The 17,974-nt window shown below is 42.5% G+C and overlaps 1 protein-coding gene across 2 annotated transcripts in view; it reads right to left on the bottom strand.

Moving 5' to 3' along the window:
• Window positions 1-6,765: 6,765 nt before the first annotated feature.
• The window catches only part of amph (amphiphysin), a 170,774-nt gene continuing 159,565 nt past the window's right edge, over window positions 6,766-17,974 (bottom strand). For both annotated transcript variants that reach the window (XM_052023139.1, XM_052023138.1), the window contains 4 exons: window positions 16,811-16,876; window positions 12,364-12,648; window positions 8,740-8,841; window positions 6,766-7,900 (listed from right to left, as the gene is read on the bottom strand). In XM_052023139.1, coding sequence (XP_051879099.1) covers window positions 7,793-7,900; window positions 8,740-8,841; window positions 12,364-12,648; window positions 16,811-16,876 — 561 coding nt within the window. In that variant the 3' untranslated portion in view covers window positions 6,766-7,792. The remainder of the gene's footprint in view (window positions 7,901-8,739; window positions 8,842-12,363; window positions 12,649-16,810; window positions 16,877-17,974) is intronic.

Consider the following 17,974-nt stretch of genomic DNA (forward strand, 5'->3'; position numbering starts at 1 on the left):
CTTTTATAGTTGAACAACTTCTATCATCCTGCAGAGAGATGTGAAGCTTCCTTTCTCACCCTTTGGCACAATTTTCCAGAGCCTCTGTGATTTCTTCTTGGATGAAAACCTCAGCTCCTGGTTGTTTTGTTTTAAGCAAATCTGAGTAATTTGACAAAAAGCTCCATCATTCATCCCATGGTTCTAAATCCCATATTCTTTATCTCTAAACTTTAAGGTAAAGCACTTGTATCTGACATTCCACCTCTACCTTCTGTTAGCTACTCCATTTTGGTTCACTTGACTGTCCCAGTTACATGGTGAGTTGGTTTGTTATTGTCACATGTACTGAGATTAAGTGAAAAGCTTCGCATGCCATCTGTACAGACCATTTCATCACATCAGTACATCGAGGTAGTACAAGGAAAAACTATAACAGAATGCAGAATATAGTGTTACAGTTACAGAGAAAGTGCAGTGCAGGTAGACAAGGTACAAGGCCATGACAAGGTAGATTAGGAGGTCAGGAGTCCATCTTTTTGTGCAAGAGGTCCATTCAGTAGTCTTATAACAGCAGGATAGAAGCTGTCCGTGAGTGTGGTGGTACATACTTTCAGGCTTTTGTATCTTCTGCCCGATGGGAGGGGGGAGAAGAGAGGATGTCTGGGGTGGGTGGGGTCCTTGATTATGTTGGCTACTTTACCAAGGCAGCGAGAGGTATAGACATAGTTGTGATGTTTCAAGCTGTGTCCACAACTCTGCAATTTCTTGCAGCTTCAGGCAGAGCAGTTGCCATACCAAGGTGTGATGCATCCGGATAGGATGCTTTCTGTGGTGAGGATCAACAGCGACATTTCAAATTTCTTTAGCCTCCTGAGGAAGTAGAGGCGCTGATGAACTTCCTTGGCCATGGCAGCTATGTGGTTGGACCAGGTCAGGCTATTAGTGATGTTCACTCCTAGGAACTTGAAGCTCTCAGCCATCTCGACCTCAGCACCAGTGATACAAACAGGAGTGTGTGTACCACCCCTCTTCCTGAAGTCAATGACCAGCTCTTTTGTTTTGCTGACATTGAGGGAAAGATTCTGTCATGACACCATGTTACTAGGCTCTCCATCTCCTTCCTGTACTCTGACTCATTGTTATTTGAGATTCAGCCCACTATTGGTAGTATCATCTGCAAACTCATAGATGGAGTTAGAGCAGAATCTGGCCACACAGTCACGAGTGTATAAGGAGTAAAGTAGGCCTAGGACGCAGCCTTGTGGGGCACCAGTGTTGAGGATAATCTTGGCAGAGGTGTTGCTGCCTATCCTTACTGATTGCGGTCTGTTGGTCAGAAAGTCAAGGATCCAGTTGCAAAGGGAGGTGTTGAGTCCCAGGTCTCGGAGTTTGGTGATAAGTTTGCCTGGAATTATGGTATTGTAGGCAGAGCTGTAGTCAATAAGTAGCAGTAGGATGTCGGTGTCTTTACTGTCCAGATGCTCCAGGGATGAGAGTAAGGCCAGAGAGATGGTGTCTGCCGTAGACCTGTTCGGTGGTAGGCGAATTGCATTGGGTCAAGATTGTCTGGGAGGCTGGAGTTAATGCGTGCTATGGCCAGCCTCTCGAAACACTTCATGATGGTGAATGTCAGAGTCACTGGGCGACAGTCATTAAGGTACGTCACCTGGGTAGGGAGTTCTAGGATTTAAACCTGGCACCTAAGAAAAAATAGTGATTATATTTTCCTTTGCAGAATGATCTATGACTTAGAACTCTCAGTTGGTGTTGTCCGAAGCACCTGCTCCCCTTGTCCTTTATGGTAGCGATAATAGATTTTTGCAATTTTGGCAAGTAAATACAGTGCATCTTGTAGACGGTACATAGTGCAGCCACGGATGGGTTGTCAGTCAAGCAGACTCCTTGATCTGGGTGGTGTTCACCATCGTGCTGTGCATCTTATAAGGCAAATGGAAAATATTCCATTTCACCCCAAGCTGTATTAGGTGGAAATGATTGGGGTGGTACTGGATGAGCCTCTTGCTACAGGTTTACCGAGTCTCCTACTCTCCCTGGAAGGAGGCTATTCAGTTCATTGGTTCTCTGATGGTTCCCAGGAAGCAGTCTCATTGGTTCCATTCCTCTCATTACCCTGTACCCTTGCAACATATTTTCTGTCAAATGCAGCCCTCAACTCTTTTTGTGTCAGTAACCTGCAGAAAGGGATAATTTTCAGTAGCCGATTAATCTACAGGAACACCGTTGGGGTGTCGGAGGTAACTGGAGTACCCAAAGGCAAAGCAGACAGTTGTGGACGGAGAATGTTCAAACTCCACGCTGTCAGGGTAGGATCCAAGTCTCTGGTGCTGTACAACGGTAGCTCTAACTGCTGCGCCACCATCCTGCCTTTTAGACTCAGTACCGAGGAAGCCACCTTTAGCAAAGTATTTATAAGGCTGCACTATTTAAGTTTCTGGTTAAAGGTAACACACACTCCCCCACCCCCCACCCTCAACAAAGCAAGTTGATGCTAGCGAACTCGCCAATGGACTTGACATCGAATGCTGAGTGTAAGTGGTTAAACTCTCCTGTAACTGATGGCACTTGCCTTGCACTTGTGCATAAATTAAGATCACATTGCATTAGAGGAAGTGGGTTAGTATGGATAGAAGACAAATAATTGGAATAGATGTTATTTTTTTCAGGCTGGAGGGATTTAACGAGTTCACCAGGGATTTTTTTTGGTTCTCAGTTGCTTACTATTGACACTAATGGAGGAGGAATCAAAATGTAAGGTTTCCAAGTTTACTGATGCTATGAAAATAGGTGGAAGGGCATGTTGTTATGAGAACGTTGTGATTCTGCAACAGGATTGGGGAGCATGCCTTATGAAAGCAGGTTGAGCTCCTTTTCTCCTTGGAGCAACGGAGGATGAGAGGTGACCTGATAGAGGTGTATAAGATGACAAGAGGCATTGATCGTGTGGATAGTCAGCGGCTTTTTCCCACGCTGAAATGGTTGCCACAAGAGGACACAGGTTTAAGGTGCTGGGGAGTAGGTACAGAGGAGATGTCAGGGGTAAGTTTTTTACTCAGTGAGTGCGTGGAATGGGCTGCCAGCAACGGTGGTGGAGGCGGATACGATAGGGTCTTTTAAGAGACTGTTGGATAGGTACATGGAGCTGAGAAAAATAGAGGGCTATGGGTAAGCCTGCAATTTCTAAGGTAGGGACATGTTCAGCACAACTTTGTGGGCCGAAGGGCCTGTATTGTGTTGTAGGTTTTCTGTGTTCTATATAATTAGATGGAGTGATTGGGCAAAAACCTGGCAAATGGAGTTTAATGTGGGGAAGCGTGAGTTAAGAAGAATCAAAATCTGGATTATTATCTAAGTGAAAAGTGACTTCAGAAGTTCAGAGGGACCTAGGTGTTCTAGTGCATGAATCACAAAATGTTAGCAAGCAGGTTCAACACGTAGTTAAGAAGACATAGTAATTTGGTTTTAATTGTGAAGGGGTTGGAGTTTAGGAACAGTGAGGTTTCATTACAGTTGTACAGGGTGTTGGTGAGGCCACACCTGGAATACTGTGCACAGTTTTGGTCCCCTCACCTAAAAAGGATATAGCAACATTGGAGGCAGTCCATAGGAGATTCACCAGACTAAATCCTGGGATGTCCTAAGAAAGTGTGGTGGTTGTAAGCCATCAATTTGTTCTGGAGATTGTCATGCTGCTTCATTTTATGGGGCAGGGAGGGTTTGCAAAAGTAAGTAAACATTGTACAACATCCCTATTTTCAACCTAATATGAAATGGAAGTCGTTGATGAAGCAGCCGAGGATGGTTGAGGCTGACTCGTTGCCCTGAGGAATTCCTGCAGTGGCTTCCGTTCAAATGAAAAAGTGCATCTTTTTTTTTGTCAGATGTGAGTCTGTGCTGTGGTTACTCTTCCCTTTACCATTGAAAACAATGTATTCAGTTTAAACTCTTCCTGATTTTCAACATCACCATCCCTTGTAGCTTTCTTGAATGAAACTTTAACACAACTGATTTTCTTCTTTCCTCCAGTACCATTCGAGTAAACTTTAAGAACAATTCCATTCAAGAAAGCGACAAAGGATTTGATGGTGATGTTGAAAATCGTGAAGGGTTTAAACTGAATACATTGTTTTCAATGGTAAAGGGGGAGTAATCACAGTACAGACTTCATCTGATTTATAAAAAAGAGTCATGAGAAACTTTTTTCCTTTAGTGCAAAGGATTGAACACAGAACTTCAGCTGATGTGTAACTATAAAAGCTGAACACAACACTAGCTATTACTTGGTGAGTTCTGAACATAACAGTTTATTTGCTGCCTAGCCAGTTTGTGCACAGGGGTAAATCTACAGACAAGTAATTGTGTCACATAAATGCCAGGCATTAACTGTGTTCAACAATAGAGGTGTTAATCACTGTCCTGGATATTATGTTTGCCCAGAGCTGCTGCTCCTACTTCCTTGAAGTCACCATTATGTCGATAAGAGCAGGTAAGAGGCTGTATATTCTGCAGCCAGTGGTTCCCTTATCTACATGACACAAGTGAGGAGCAATCTATTACTTTTCATTTCTGTGTTCATTTCAGGGATGTGCAAATAAATGGCTAGGCTGGCATTTATCAGAATCAGGTTTATTATCAGTGACGTATGTCATGAAATTTGTTTTTTTGTGGCAGCAGTACAGTGCAAGACATAAAGACATAAATTACTGTAAGTTATAAAAATAAGTAGTGCAAAAGAAGAATAACGAGGTAGTGTTCATGGACTGTTCAGAAATCTGATGGCGGAGGGGAAGAAGCTGTTCCTGAATCATTGAGTGTGGGTCTTCAGGCTCCTGTACCTCCTCCCCGATGCTAGTAACGAGGAGGGCATGTCCCGGATGGTGAGGGTCCTTAGTGATGGATGCCACCTTCTTGAGGCAGCGCCTCTTGAAGATGTCCTCGATGGTGGGGAGGGTTGTGCCCGTGATGGAGCTGGCTGAGTCTACAACCCAATGCAGCCTCTTGCAATCCTGTGCATTGGAGCCTCCATACCAAGCTGTGATGCAACCAGTCAGAATGCTCTCCACCGTACATCTATAGAAATTTGGAAAAGTGGTGACGTACAAAATCTCCTAATGAAGTAGAACGGCTGGCGTGCCTTCTTCATGATTGCATCAATGTGTCAGTGCCAAGATAGATTCTCTGAGATGTTGATGCCCAGGAGCTTGAAGATGCTCACCCTTTCTACTGCTGACCCCTCAATGAGGACTGGTACGTGTTCTCCCGACTTCTTCCAGAAGTTCACAATCAATTCCTTGATCTTGCTGACATTGAGTGCGAGGTAGTTGTGACACTACTCAACCAGCTGATCTATCTCACTCCTGTACGCCTCTTCATCGCTATCTGAGATTCTGCCAACAACAGTAGTGTCATTGGCGAATTTATAGATGGCATTTGAGCTGTGCCTAGGCACACAGTCATGTGTAGAGAGAGTAGAGCAGTGGGCTAAGCACGCATCCTTGAGGTGTGCCTGTGTTGATTGTCAGCAAGGAGGAGATGTTACTACTGATCCGTACTGACTGCGGTCTCCTGATGAGGAAGTCGAGGATCCAGTTGCGGAGGGAGGTACAGAGGCCCAGGATCTGAAGCTTGTTGATTAGTACTGAGGGGATGATGGTGTTGAACGCTGAGCTGTAATCGATAAACAGCAGCCTAACATATGTTTTGCTGTTGTCTAGGTGCTCCAGAGCCGAGTGGAGAGCCAGTGAGATTGCGCCTGCTGTAGACCTGTTGTGGCGGTAGGCAAACTGCAGCGGGTCCAGGTCCTTGCTCAGGCAGGAGTTAATTCTAGCCATAACCAACCTCAAAGCACTTCATCAACAGTAGATAGTGTTACCGGGCAATAGTCGTTGAGGCAGCTCGCCCTGCTCGTCTTGAGCACCGATATGATTGCTGCCCTTTTGAGCAGATGGGAACCTCTGACTGCAGCAGTGAGAGGTTGAAGATGTCCTCGAACATTTATCCCCTACCCCTAGGTCAGAGCGGCTTGCCAAGTCATTTGAATTGAGCAATTTAGAGTCAACCACATTGCTGTGTATTTGGAGATCCATAAAGGACTGACTAGAAAAAGGATAGAAGAGGCCTGATTAGATAAAATGGTAGATTTGATTCCATGAAGGATGTTAGTGAACTAGATAGGTTTTGGGTCACCCTTTTTCATTAATTTATTTCATTAAATATATTAAATTCTCAAGCTGCCATGGTGAAATTTGTATTGGTAGTGCCTTGGACCCCAGAGGGTTCTTAATAACTTTGCCACGTGTTCTGTCTGCTTCATAGTTTAATTTATAATCTGTTCTTGGACCACTTTAAACATAGTGTTTGTGTAAATCAGTTGCTTCAGCTGTAAAAATGCTGATGGGATTCTGTCGAGTGATTTGGAAACTTGTTAAAATCAACCCATTATTAAACTATATGAAGAAGCAATGTGTCAGGTTATCCTACAGTTTAAGCAAGGCAGAAACATGGCACTTACTGGATCTTGTGAAGTGTGGAAAAAGAATGCTCCAAGAATAGAATTCTGTCTTCTGACTTATTTTTTCCTTTTTGCATTGCTAGGTGGAGGATGCAAAAGGGAAAAATGAATGGGGTCTGAATTGCACAGAAGCGACCAGATATCGCCTACTGCTTCTTGCCCTTTAGATGCAGATGAAAATTCACCGTACAGTTATTTGTAAACGCAGGCCTGATGTGTTCACACTCTTTAAATAACAGGACACAGTCAGCAGCATTGTTTAGTTTTTTCTTTATTCCAGCGTGAGCAGTGAAATGCAGAGCAATAGTCACAGGACCACACATTAATACAATACTTAGGTTACAATGCCTATCCTTAATTTTGAACTTATTTTGTTGTATATTCCATTGAGTTGGAATGAAATGCTTCAGACTGTTGCTGTAAGGTTAACTAGTGGCCATGGTTTTCAGTAGTTGGTGCATTATTTCAGTTTCCCTGTTATAAGTCCTATAAATTCCTCTGTTAATTTATATTGAACAGAGTGAAAAAGCATTATCTGGCCAGGAGGTGGTGCAGTCTTGTCCTTCGAACATCACTCTGAATGTAATAATCTTTAACGCACGATACATTACGAACACAGCTTCCCAGATTCATTTGGCAATAGAGCAATAGAATTTGTTCAAAAACAGAGCCAGCAAGAATGCTGGAGGCAGGAGCAGGCAGTGACACACATGATGAGGAGATGCTTCTAAGTAGGGTCACTTATACTGCATCACTGAAAGGACTGCTCAGCTCTGCAATTACATAAATAAAAACAATTTGCAGTCAACATATCAAAGATTAATAAGTACACACAGAATTGACTAGGCTACTGAACTGTGATGCATTGCAACAGGTTTACTTAGTGTACAGTGCAAAACATAAAATTGTCATCAGGAGGATTACACCACCATTATATCAATAGGAAGAGGTGCATTCAAGAATATTACTAACTCCAGGAAAACACAATTTAACATAGTGTTGGACTTTGATAAAGAAATACATATTCATTTCCATAGTTTGTTCAAAATAGATATATTGAGGTCAGTGCCATGCTTCCTGTGTCTTCGGTTAATATACATCGCCTCTCTTCATTGCTTGTGATCATTAGATACTTTTAACCTTGCTGATTAGCATTTCATCTCTGGCATCACCCTTTGAAAAATCCAAGGACACAACCGTGCTGTGGGAGACCATGTGGTTTGGGAAGCAGAGTCCTGCTTTTTCCGATAACTTCCACATAGATAAGACAGTGGCCAAAGTCTATTCCAGTTGCTGAGTGAAATTCTTGGGGAACAGTCCTTTGGAACTGTTGGCAGCACCGTGTTGTATCCAGTCTGACTCCTTTATACCCGTGAGCCAACCAGCGTCCTGAAACAGTACATTGTACAAATTACCATTTCAATGGTGAAAAGCAGTTCTTCACTTGATATGAGCATTTGACTTTCAGCTGTGTACCATGCAAAAGATCACCCTTTAAGCAGCACCATTATTACGGGGAACTTGTTATATACTGCTCTAAAGCTAGGTTAAGTTAAAAGGCAACTTTACATAAAATTGGCTTGCTGCCTATAAATTGAATTCAGAAGGCTTCAGTGTCCCCTGAGCAACAATGATGCTATTATAGAGCAGCATTAATATACCAAGGCACTTCACAGAAGTATTACCAAATTAAATTTCCTGCTGGAAACAGAAGGCAAATGACCAGACTCTTGATCAAAGAGATTTTAAGGTCTGCCTTTGAAGAAAGACAAGCTGAGTGAATTTCAGAACATGTGGCCTTGGCAGCTGTAAATGTGGACTTTGCAGGGGTAGCAATTACAGCTTTGTGTATGTACTTTCTGGTTGGAGGCTGACTGTCCTTGAAAGCAGATAGACTAGCTTCATCAATGCCAAAAAATAGATCCTAACACTGACCAAAATTCTTCAATATTTGAAGCAAAATTATCTACCAGAGAAAAACGCAAACATTTAATATTTGTTTAGAATGGTTTTGCATAAATCTTTAAAAGTTAATTTCTTCTCAATAGGCATCTTTCTGTCCTGCATGTGCACAAGAATCAGGCAATAACAATTCATCAATAGAAAACTTTGCCAGTCAGTAGTCAGTTTTGTGAACTTTATAACTTTTTAAAACTATCTCAAAATAGTATACAGAAACTTGGCACTGGAACTTAAGCAGGTTTGTTCTATATTTCATTTCTGTTTACCTGGTCTTCTGTTGTCTCAGATGGAATCACTAATACAATGTCTCCACGCTGTAAGGTAAGCTCATCCTCATTGGCAGCTTCAAAGTTATGGACTGCTTGAACCTGTTGGAAAATTCGACCATAAAATTCAGTCAGTTTTAAAATTGGGATCAATGCATTGTTCATAAGGCCAGCATTTCTTGCTCATCCCTAAATGCATTTAAGGAGGTAAATGGCAAGTGACCTTTTTGAAGCATTGCAGTGTTCTGGTGAATTTACTCCCACATTGCTGTTGGATAGGAAGTTCCAAGATTAGGTCCAGCAACGATGGACCAATATCACATTCGTGGATGGGGAATCCTCTAATTTCAAGGTCCATTTCATCTTGTGTGAATGAACTGGGTAACTAAGTTAACTTTCATCTGTAGCATCCTTAAAGTTCTAGCTACAGATGATATTTACAGAGAAGGAACCTGTAACTCTCAGTCTTGGATCAGTGACAACATGTTTGGTTGCAGGATCAAGTCATGCTCCAGAACATCAGGATACAGTGGTGAAAACTCCACAGTTCTGAAGTATTGGATTGTCAGCAGTCCCGTTGGTTGGATGATTAGTCTGTTTGTTCCCTAATGTTTGAAAGGGAGAAAGGTCCAGGGTCTTGGATATTTATACCTCGAGCAACGTCACTGTAAACACATTGCCTGTTCAATGCCTCGCTGCTGCTTGTGGAAGCTTGCTGCTGGCACCTTAACTGCCCCATTTGCCGGTGTTACAAAATGACTGCTTTTAAAATAATCCATTCACTGCAGTTTCTTTCTTTCTGTGATATTTACCACCTTGTAAGGTAAAAAGAAGTCTTGGTTACCAACAGGTAGTTGTCCAAAGAGAAAAGGATGTTGAAATTGATTGGGGCACAAAGAACTTTGTTTAGATAAAATGAGTTGACTAGGTTCTCTGGGCTACCAGTAGTTTTTGTCACTTTTTATGCTTTTGACTTTTTGTTCCTTGACCTCCTTTGTTAACCACGTATTCTTCATCTTACTCACTGAGTACCTCCTTCTGATTATCCTCCTCCTTCTCCATTTCTGCTGAGTATTATGAAATAGCTCCTTAAAATAACAGCTGCTGCTCACTGACTGACCTGTAATTTGTCTTCTCTGTCTAACTCTTCCTTTGTGCCTTTGTAATTGCCTGTTTTTTAAAGTTGAGGACACTGACTTTGGACCCGAGGTTTTTGCTCTCAAACTGTACCTGGAATTCTACCATATCGTGATCACTATTCTCCAGGGCATTTTTAACTGGAAGAATTTATTAATTCTACCTCATAACACATGACCAGGTCTAAAATAGCCTGTTCCCTGGCAGGTTCCGTAATGTATTGCTCTTAGAAACAATCCCTGATGCATGCCACAGATTCCTCCATGCTACCCCTGCCAGTTTGATCAACTAACATGCAGATTAAAATCATCCATGACAATTGGAGTTCCCTTCTTCCATGCCTTTAACGTTTCCCTTCACATGATTTTCCTACTATTAGACAACCTTTGGGGGCCCATAGACCACTCCCATCTGTGCATTCTTTCCCCGTCTGTTCCATAATTCCACCCAAACCAACTCCACATCACGATCCGCTGACCTGTATCACTACCCAGCACTACACTGATACCTTCCCTGATTAACAATGCTGCTTTCTTACCTGTTCTTTTGGGATATCAAACAACTTGGAATATTGTGTTCGTGGTCCTAGCCACCCTGTAATAGCCATTCAGTTAAACACTTTCATTTCTCTTTGTTACTCAACTCATCTCCCTTGTTACAAATGCTGCACACATTCGGATAAAGGGCCTTAAACTCTGACGCTTCACAATTGTTATTTACCCTGGTTCCAATTTCTGCTGCACACTTCTTTCTAACCCTTCTTGTCATACTTTGATTTCCATTCATTGCTTCACTACTGTATCACTGATCTTTTTGATTTATTAAACGTCCCGTCACTTGAACCCTCCCTTCCCTCTCTAACTAGTTTAAAGCCTCGGGAGACATTTTATTGCTGCTAAATGTGGCCTCCGTGACTCTGGACCACCCAGGGGTGGGATGAGAGAGCAAGGAAATCAGAAGCGAAATGTTATCCTGCCCAGAAAGTGATGTTGCTGCCAACAAGAATGCAGGTGGTTTGTTTCCACTGCAGTAGGAAAAGCCAAGCAGAAATAATAATAAGATTTTTAAAGTGAGGGTTTTGATCAAATAAATAAGGAAGGATTATTTCACCTGGTGAGGAGTCACTGACAAGATGCCTGGTTGTCCTCCAATGAGTAACTCACTGTTTGACTCCCAAAGTTTTTCCACCATTTACAAAGTACATCAGGCAGATGGAAGATTCTCCACATTACCTGAATAAGTGCAGTTCCAACAACACTCAAGACATTCAACGTCATCCAGGTCAAAGCAACCTGCTGAATGGCACCTCATTCACCATCTACAGGATGGACTGTAGCGACTCACGAAAGCAACCTCAACAATACCTCCCAAATCTCTGCCACCTCCGGAGACAGTGGCAGAAGGTACACTGGAATTCCCAGCACCTCTAAATTTCTTCCCATCTTGGAAAAACATCACAAATTCTTCATCTCACAAGGTTAGAATCAGAATCAAGTTTGTTATCACTGACATGTTGTGAAATTTGTTGTTTTGTGGCAGCAGTACAGTGCAAGACATAAAAATTGCACTATTTATTTATTTTGTAACTTATAGCAAAAGAAGAATAATGAAGTAGTGTTCATGGGTTCATGGACCATTCAGAAATCTGATGGCGGAGGGGAAGAAAATGTTCCTGAAACGTTGAGTGTGGGTCTTCAGGCTCCTGTACCTCCTCCCCGATGTTAGTAATGTGAAGGGGGCATGTCCCGGATGGTGAAGGTCCTTAGTGATGGATGCTGCCTTCTTGAGGCACCGCCTCTTAAAGATATCCTCGATGATGGAGAGGGTTGTGCCCGTGATGGAGCTGGCTGAGTCTACAAGCCTCTGCAGCCTCTTTGGATCCTGCACATTTGGAGCCTCCATACCAGGCTGTGATGCAACCAGTCAGAATGCTCTCCACTGCACATCTATAGAAGTTTGCAAGAATCTTTGGTGACGCACCAAATCTCCTCAAACTCCTAATGAAGTAGAGCCGTTGGCATGCCTACTTTGTGATTGCATCAATGTGTTGGGCCCAAGATAGATCCTCTGAGATGTTGATGCCCAGGAACTTGAAGCTGCTCACCCTTTCCACCGCTGATCCCTCAATCAAGACATCATCTGTGGTGTGGGAATTCCTTCGATAGAAAGACTACAGCTGTTCAAGAAGGTGATTCCCCAGCAATAAAATGCTGTCCTTCCCAGCACATTAACAACCCAATACTGGGTAAAGAAGCGGAGGGGAGAGATCAGGAGAATATTTCCTGTGGAACCGCAATCCAGCCTGAATTGGATTGGGGACCGAAAACTAGTGAGGGAACAAACTGAAGTGAACCATCAGTTATTACAAGAGAAACAAGAGCTAGTGCTCTTTAACTGTTGTTTAATATTCAGTGACTTTTTTTAAACAGAAAGCTTTTACATCAGTTTGGTACGGGTTGATTACTAAGCATGATAAATAAATCTTACCTTGTACATGAAGCCAGGAGGCATGGTCTGTGACTTGGCAGCTTCAACCTCAGGTGCACTCTGTTCCTGAGAGCCCCCTGTACCCTCTGCACTGACTTGTTGCTCAGCATCAGTTCTCCTCACTTCCTCTGTCTGTTCCGTTGCACTGGGTGCTGGAGGTGAACTCACTTCCTCGGCTGGCATCTCATCTGCTTCCTGCATGTCCACAACTTCATTCACTGCAGGGCCCTCGTCTTCACCCTCATTGTTAGATGCCGGCTGAATAACCACTGAAGGAACTGAGACCTTTCAAAAGGCACACAAGTCAAGTTAAAACATTTGTCATGAACAGGAATCTTTTAAAGGTGATATGATGGACTTACGATAAGGTGGACTCTTGACCCCACAATCTGCCTCGTTGTGACCTTGCACCTTATTGTCTACCTGTACTGCACTTTCTCTGTAGCTGTAACACTTTATTCTGCATTCTGTTATTGTTCTACCTTGTACTACCTCAGTGCACTGTTGTAATGAACTGATCTGTATGGACGGTATGCAGGACAAGTTTTTCACTGTACCTGTGATAATAATAAGTGACAATTTGTGACAAGTGACAAAGTGATAATATTGTACAAGTGACAATAATAAACCAATTCCAATTCCAAATGTCTCAGTATTTCAATTGTTCAAATTAAATTGCACTTTTGAAAATTTGTGTAACCTGTCTTGGAATTTGCAGGAACTTATGGTAAGATTCTGCATTCAGCAAGAGAGACATTTGATGTTAAGCACATAATTAATTTGAATGGATGCACCTTTGCTGAGTGGGAATGACTGTTGAACAACAAGCAAGTAATGTCTGTCTAATTCACAACTTCCACAGCTCCTCCTCAAACGAGGGACAAGGGCAACAGATAACTTCACCTCCAATTCACACACAATCCCGAATTGGGAATTTATTCCCTGTTCATCATGGCTGCTGGTCAAATCCAAGGTTTTCCAAAATCCATGGTTAGGCCGCATTTAGAGTATTGTGTGCAATTCTGGTCACCTCACTACAGGAAGGATGTTGAGGCTTGAGAGAGGATGCTGCCTGGATTAGAGGGCAAGTGCTATCAGGAGAGGCTGGACAAACTTGGGCTCTTTTCTCTGGAGCGGCAGAGGCTGAGGGGTGATCTGTTGGAAGTGTATAAAATAATGAGGGGCATAGATGGGGTGGACAAGCAATATCTTTTTCCCATTATTGAGCGATCCAACACCAGAGGTGATGCATTTAAGGTGAGAGGAGGTAGGTTCAGAAGAGACGTGAGGGGTACATTTTTTACTGAGAGAGTGGTGGATGCCTGGAATGTGTTGCCTGATAGGGTGGTTGAGCCAAACTCAGGGTCAGGGCTATCATCGAGCAGCTGCAAAACATTCTGGAGACAAAGGGTGGTCCCATGATATGATACAATTGGTGGATGAAAAGATAAGGTCCAGCAGGCAGATTTTAAGGAGTTGGGAAAGAGATTAAGAAGCAGGAATTTAAATTTGGTAACTTCTGCATTATTCCCGGCGCAACGCACCAGTAAGTGGAGAAATAAGAGGATACTGCAGGTGAATGAGTGGATAAAGAGGTGGGACAGGAGGGAGGGCCTTAGATTCCTGAGCTATTGGGATTGGATCTGGGGAAGATGGAGCCTGTACGGTCCAGATGTGTTACAACTCTACAGGACTGGTACTAACTTCCACGTGGGCAGCTCTGCTAGTGCTGTTGCGGAGGGTTTAAACCAATGAATGAAGAAGGTAAATCCAGGGCACTGCTGGACAAATGGAAGTATGACATGGTAACTCTTAAGGAGGGGCAGGACTAGAAGGTTAACATTCCTCGATACAATTTTACACAAGATAGATGGATAAACATCAAAAGGAGTGGCAACAATCCATGGACTCTCGCTTTACCTCTCGCTGTCTTGGTGAAGCAGCCAGCATAATCAAAGACCCCACCCACCCGGGTCATTCTCTGTTCTCTCCTCTCCCATCAGGCAGAAGGTACAGGAGCCTGAGGGCACGTACCACCAGGCTCAAGGACAGCTTCTATCCCACTGTGATAAGACTATTGAACGGTTCCCTTATACGATGAGATGGACTCTTGACCTCACGATCTACCTTGTTGCACTGCACTTTCTCTGTAGCTGTGACACTTTACTCTGTACTGTTATTGTTTTTACCTGTACTACCTCAATGCACTCTGTACTAACTCAATGTAACTGCATTGTGTAATGAATTGACCTGTATGAACGCTATGCAAGACAAGTTTTTCACTGTACCTTGGTACAAGTGACAATAATAAACCAATACCAGTACCAGTACAATCACAACCATTAGAAGGATTGGTGAGTTAGAAGGGACACTAAATTACATGGATTGAACTAAAGAATAAAAGGCAACCAAGTTGCTGGGTGTGTACTGCGACCTCCAAACAGTCCAAGGGAGATAGAAGAGCAAGTTTGTGGAGAACTTTCTGATGTGCAAAAAGAAAATAAGGGATTTGTATAACCCTAATAGTAACTGCAATATTGTGAAAAGCACTCAGGGCACAGAATTCCTAAGTTATATTCAGGAAAACTCTTTTTGCCAACATTTAGCCAACAGAAGGTGGGGGAAATTCTGGATTGAGTTTTGGGATGAAGCTGGGCAGGTAGAAGGAGCATTAGTGGGGCATGATATCAGGAGATCACAATTCAGTTGGATTCAGCAAAGGCATGGAATCAAAGAAAGATAAAATAGCAGTAAAAATTCTGAACTGGGATAAGAACAATTATAGAAGGCAGGGTACAACAGAAAAGAGAAGGTTATGTCAAATAAAGCAGGAAGTCTGGAAGAGTATAGAAAGCTTAGGAGTAATATTAAAGGGGAAATTTGGAAAGCAAAGAGAAGATATGAAACATATTGACAAGTAAAATTTTAAAAATTACAAAGATGCATTTTATAAATGCATACAGAGAAAGAGGAAGATGAGCACCTATTGGGAACCAAAAAGGTAACCTGTCTGTAGAGGTGGACGATATGAGTAAAGTTCTTAATGAACATTTTGTGACTTTCTTCACAAAAGAGGGGGAGGATGGCAATGTTGTAATTAATCTGGAGACGTGAAATATTGGATGGGATAAACAATGTAAGAGAGGAAATATTAGGGGCTCTGCCCATATGAAATATACCCCAGGTCATTAAAAGAAGCAGGTAGGAAAGCACAGAAGGTCTGACCACAATTTTTTAGATGTTCCAGTTTCCTCTCACATCCTAAAGACATGCAGGTCGGTAGGTTAATTGGCCATTGTAAAATCTGTCCCTTGTGCAATTGGCTGATAGAATCTGGGGGAGCTGATGGGAATGAGGAGAAAATATGCGGATTTGTGGATATAGGAACTCAGTGGGCCAAAGAACCAGTTTCTGTCCTGTGTGACCCTTTGACTCTATGCCAAGTCTGTGCAATCCATTCTCATTGTCCTGCTAAATCACTGCAATGTTCTGTCGAAGGTCAAAGCTGAAAGCAAAATCCTTGATGGCAAAACCCTGATGGTAATTACATTGAAACCTAGACTTGTACTGGCTTAATACCAGTGAGTTTGTAGGATTAACCTCTGCCCCTCTTTTTAGTCTGGCAGAATAAGGATTAAGTGTGGCAAGGGCAAGGTCAGCCATATCTAGGAGTTCCTGTAACTCCAATCCTGAGAGACACCAATTCATCAGTTGATAGATACATCAGATACCATGCAGGGTACAGGCACCATCACCCTAAAATACTGACCTGAATCTGTGGAGAAACATTGAGCACTGAAATGCAGACTGCTAATAAAATGGGTAATGGGGACAAAACCTTTCAAATTTTACAACAGATGGTTGCCTAAGAATTTGCCGTCGAATTTGCAGCTTCAGGAGCAGCCGAGTCTTAGTATGACCTCAGGATGTAAGTTCCAACCAACAGAAATCTTTCTTCCATTTCAAAAAGATCATTGAAATCCACAGTGAGACTTCCTTATTGGCAAGGCTAGTACTTATGTTATAGATTTTTTGGCCTGTGAAATTCTCTTGTTGATATAGCTAGAAACAACAACTTGCACTTATTTAGCATCCCAAGAGGATTCACAGAGCGTTGCCAGTCGAGAATTGACACCACGTCACATTAGAACAAAGAGGTAGGTGAGTATAATGAGGACCTTAAAGAAGATGAACAGGCAGAGAAGGGAATGCAATAATATTAATTCAGATAGTGGATGTGTTGGAGTTTTGCAAGTAGAAGTAATGTAGAAGTCTTAATAATCTATGAGGTGACTTACCACCTTTTAGACAGAGTTGCAATAACCTGAGCCTCCTCCCCTCTTCCCCTGTATTCTATACCATGACTCCCCATATAATACTGAATATGGCTTAACTACAAAGCTGACAGATGTACCAAAGGAATCAGGGTCAGAAGCTGGGTCTGTACCTGGGAGGCCTCCGAATCTTCAGGAAACGCCGCGTGTTGTTCCGTATCCTTCTCGGACGTCACATTCTATATGGTAACAATCAGAACAGGTTTGTCAGCAAGTCTTCAGGGCACTTGAGTTATTTGTGCATTAGTCTGATAAATAGATTAAATGTGGTACATTCGGGTTGGATATTACTCTTACACCAAGCCTTCATATATGTTGGATTACAGTATCTTGCATCTTCACTGTTGGAAGAACTTTAACTTTCCACTGGATCTAAAAGTTCTACATTGTGCTGTGTTTTTCAGGCGTGTGGCACTTATGTGAATGGTAGTAATCAGATAGCCATGCGTTCTGTGACATCCAGTGTGCAAAGATTAATTTTAAAATAAAACCCAGTGGGTTCATACATTTCTTCTACAAGCAAATAAATTCATTGCACCATTTGGGGAGCTCAACTGTATGATATCAGGGAGGCCCTTATCTGAGGCATTCTAAGCACAATTGTGCTGAACTCAGAACAGCTTTGTTCATTGACATCTTTCTACCTCAAGGACTAACCAAATCAACCAAAATACACATCCAGAATCAGAATCAGGTTTATTATCACTGACCTATATGTCGTGAAATGTGTTGTTTTGCGGCAGCAGTACAGTGCAAAGACATACAATTACTATAAATTTAAAAATTAACAAATAGTGCAAAGAAAAGGAATAACAAGATATGCCCGAGGGTTCCTGGACCATCTGGTGGCGAAGGGGAAGAAGCTGTTCCATAAATCACAACTGGAAGATGCTGCTCTGTAAAAATCCTGAACCAGTGAAATTTAAATCCTCTTAATTAGGATCAGTTCTACAAGAGCACACCAGTAGCTAGCCCTAGTTGAGAAGTGGTTAAGAAACTGGCAATGTGTCTGCACCACAGGTAATGTCAGGCTGTCACAGGCAGTGTTACGGACTCAGTGAATGTCCCTTTAAGATAGAGTGTGTGTGTGTGTGTGTGTGTGTGTGTGTGTGTGTGTGTGTGTGTGTGTGTGTGTGTGTGTGTGTGTGTGTGGGGGGGGGGGCGTGCTTACATCAATAGAAGATAAAGGACGTAATGACGTGGTTGAAGAAAGCAGAAGAAGAGAGAGAGAGAGAGAGAGAGAGAGAGAGAGAGAGAGAGAGAGAGAGAGAGAGAGA

Source organism: Pristis pectinata, chromosome 9, assembly GCF_009764475.1.
Source record: "Pristis pectinata isolate sPriPec2 chromosome 9, sPriPec2.1.pri, whole genome shotgun sequence".
Taxonomy (NCBI): Eukaryota; Metazoa; Chordata; class Chondrichthyes; order Rhinopristiformes; family Pristidae; genus Pristis; species Pristis pectinata.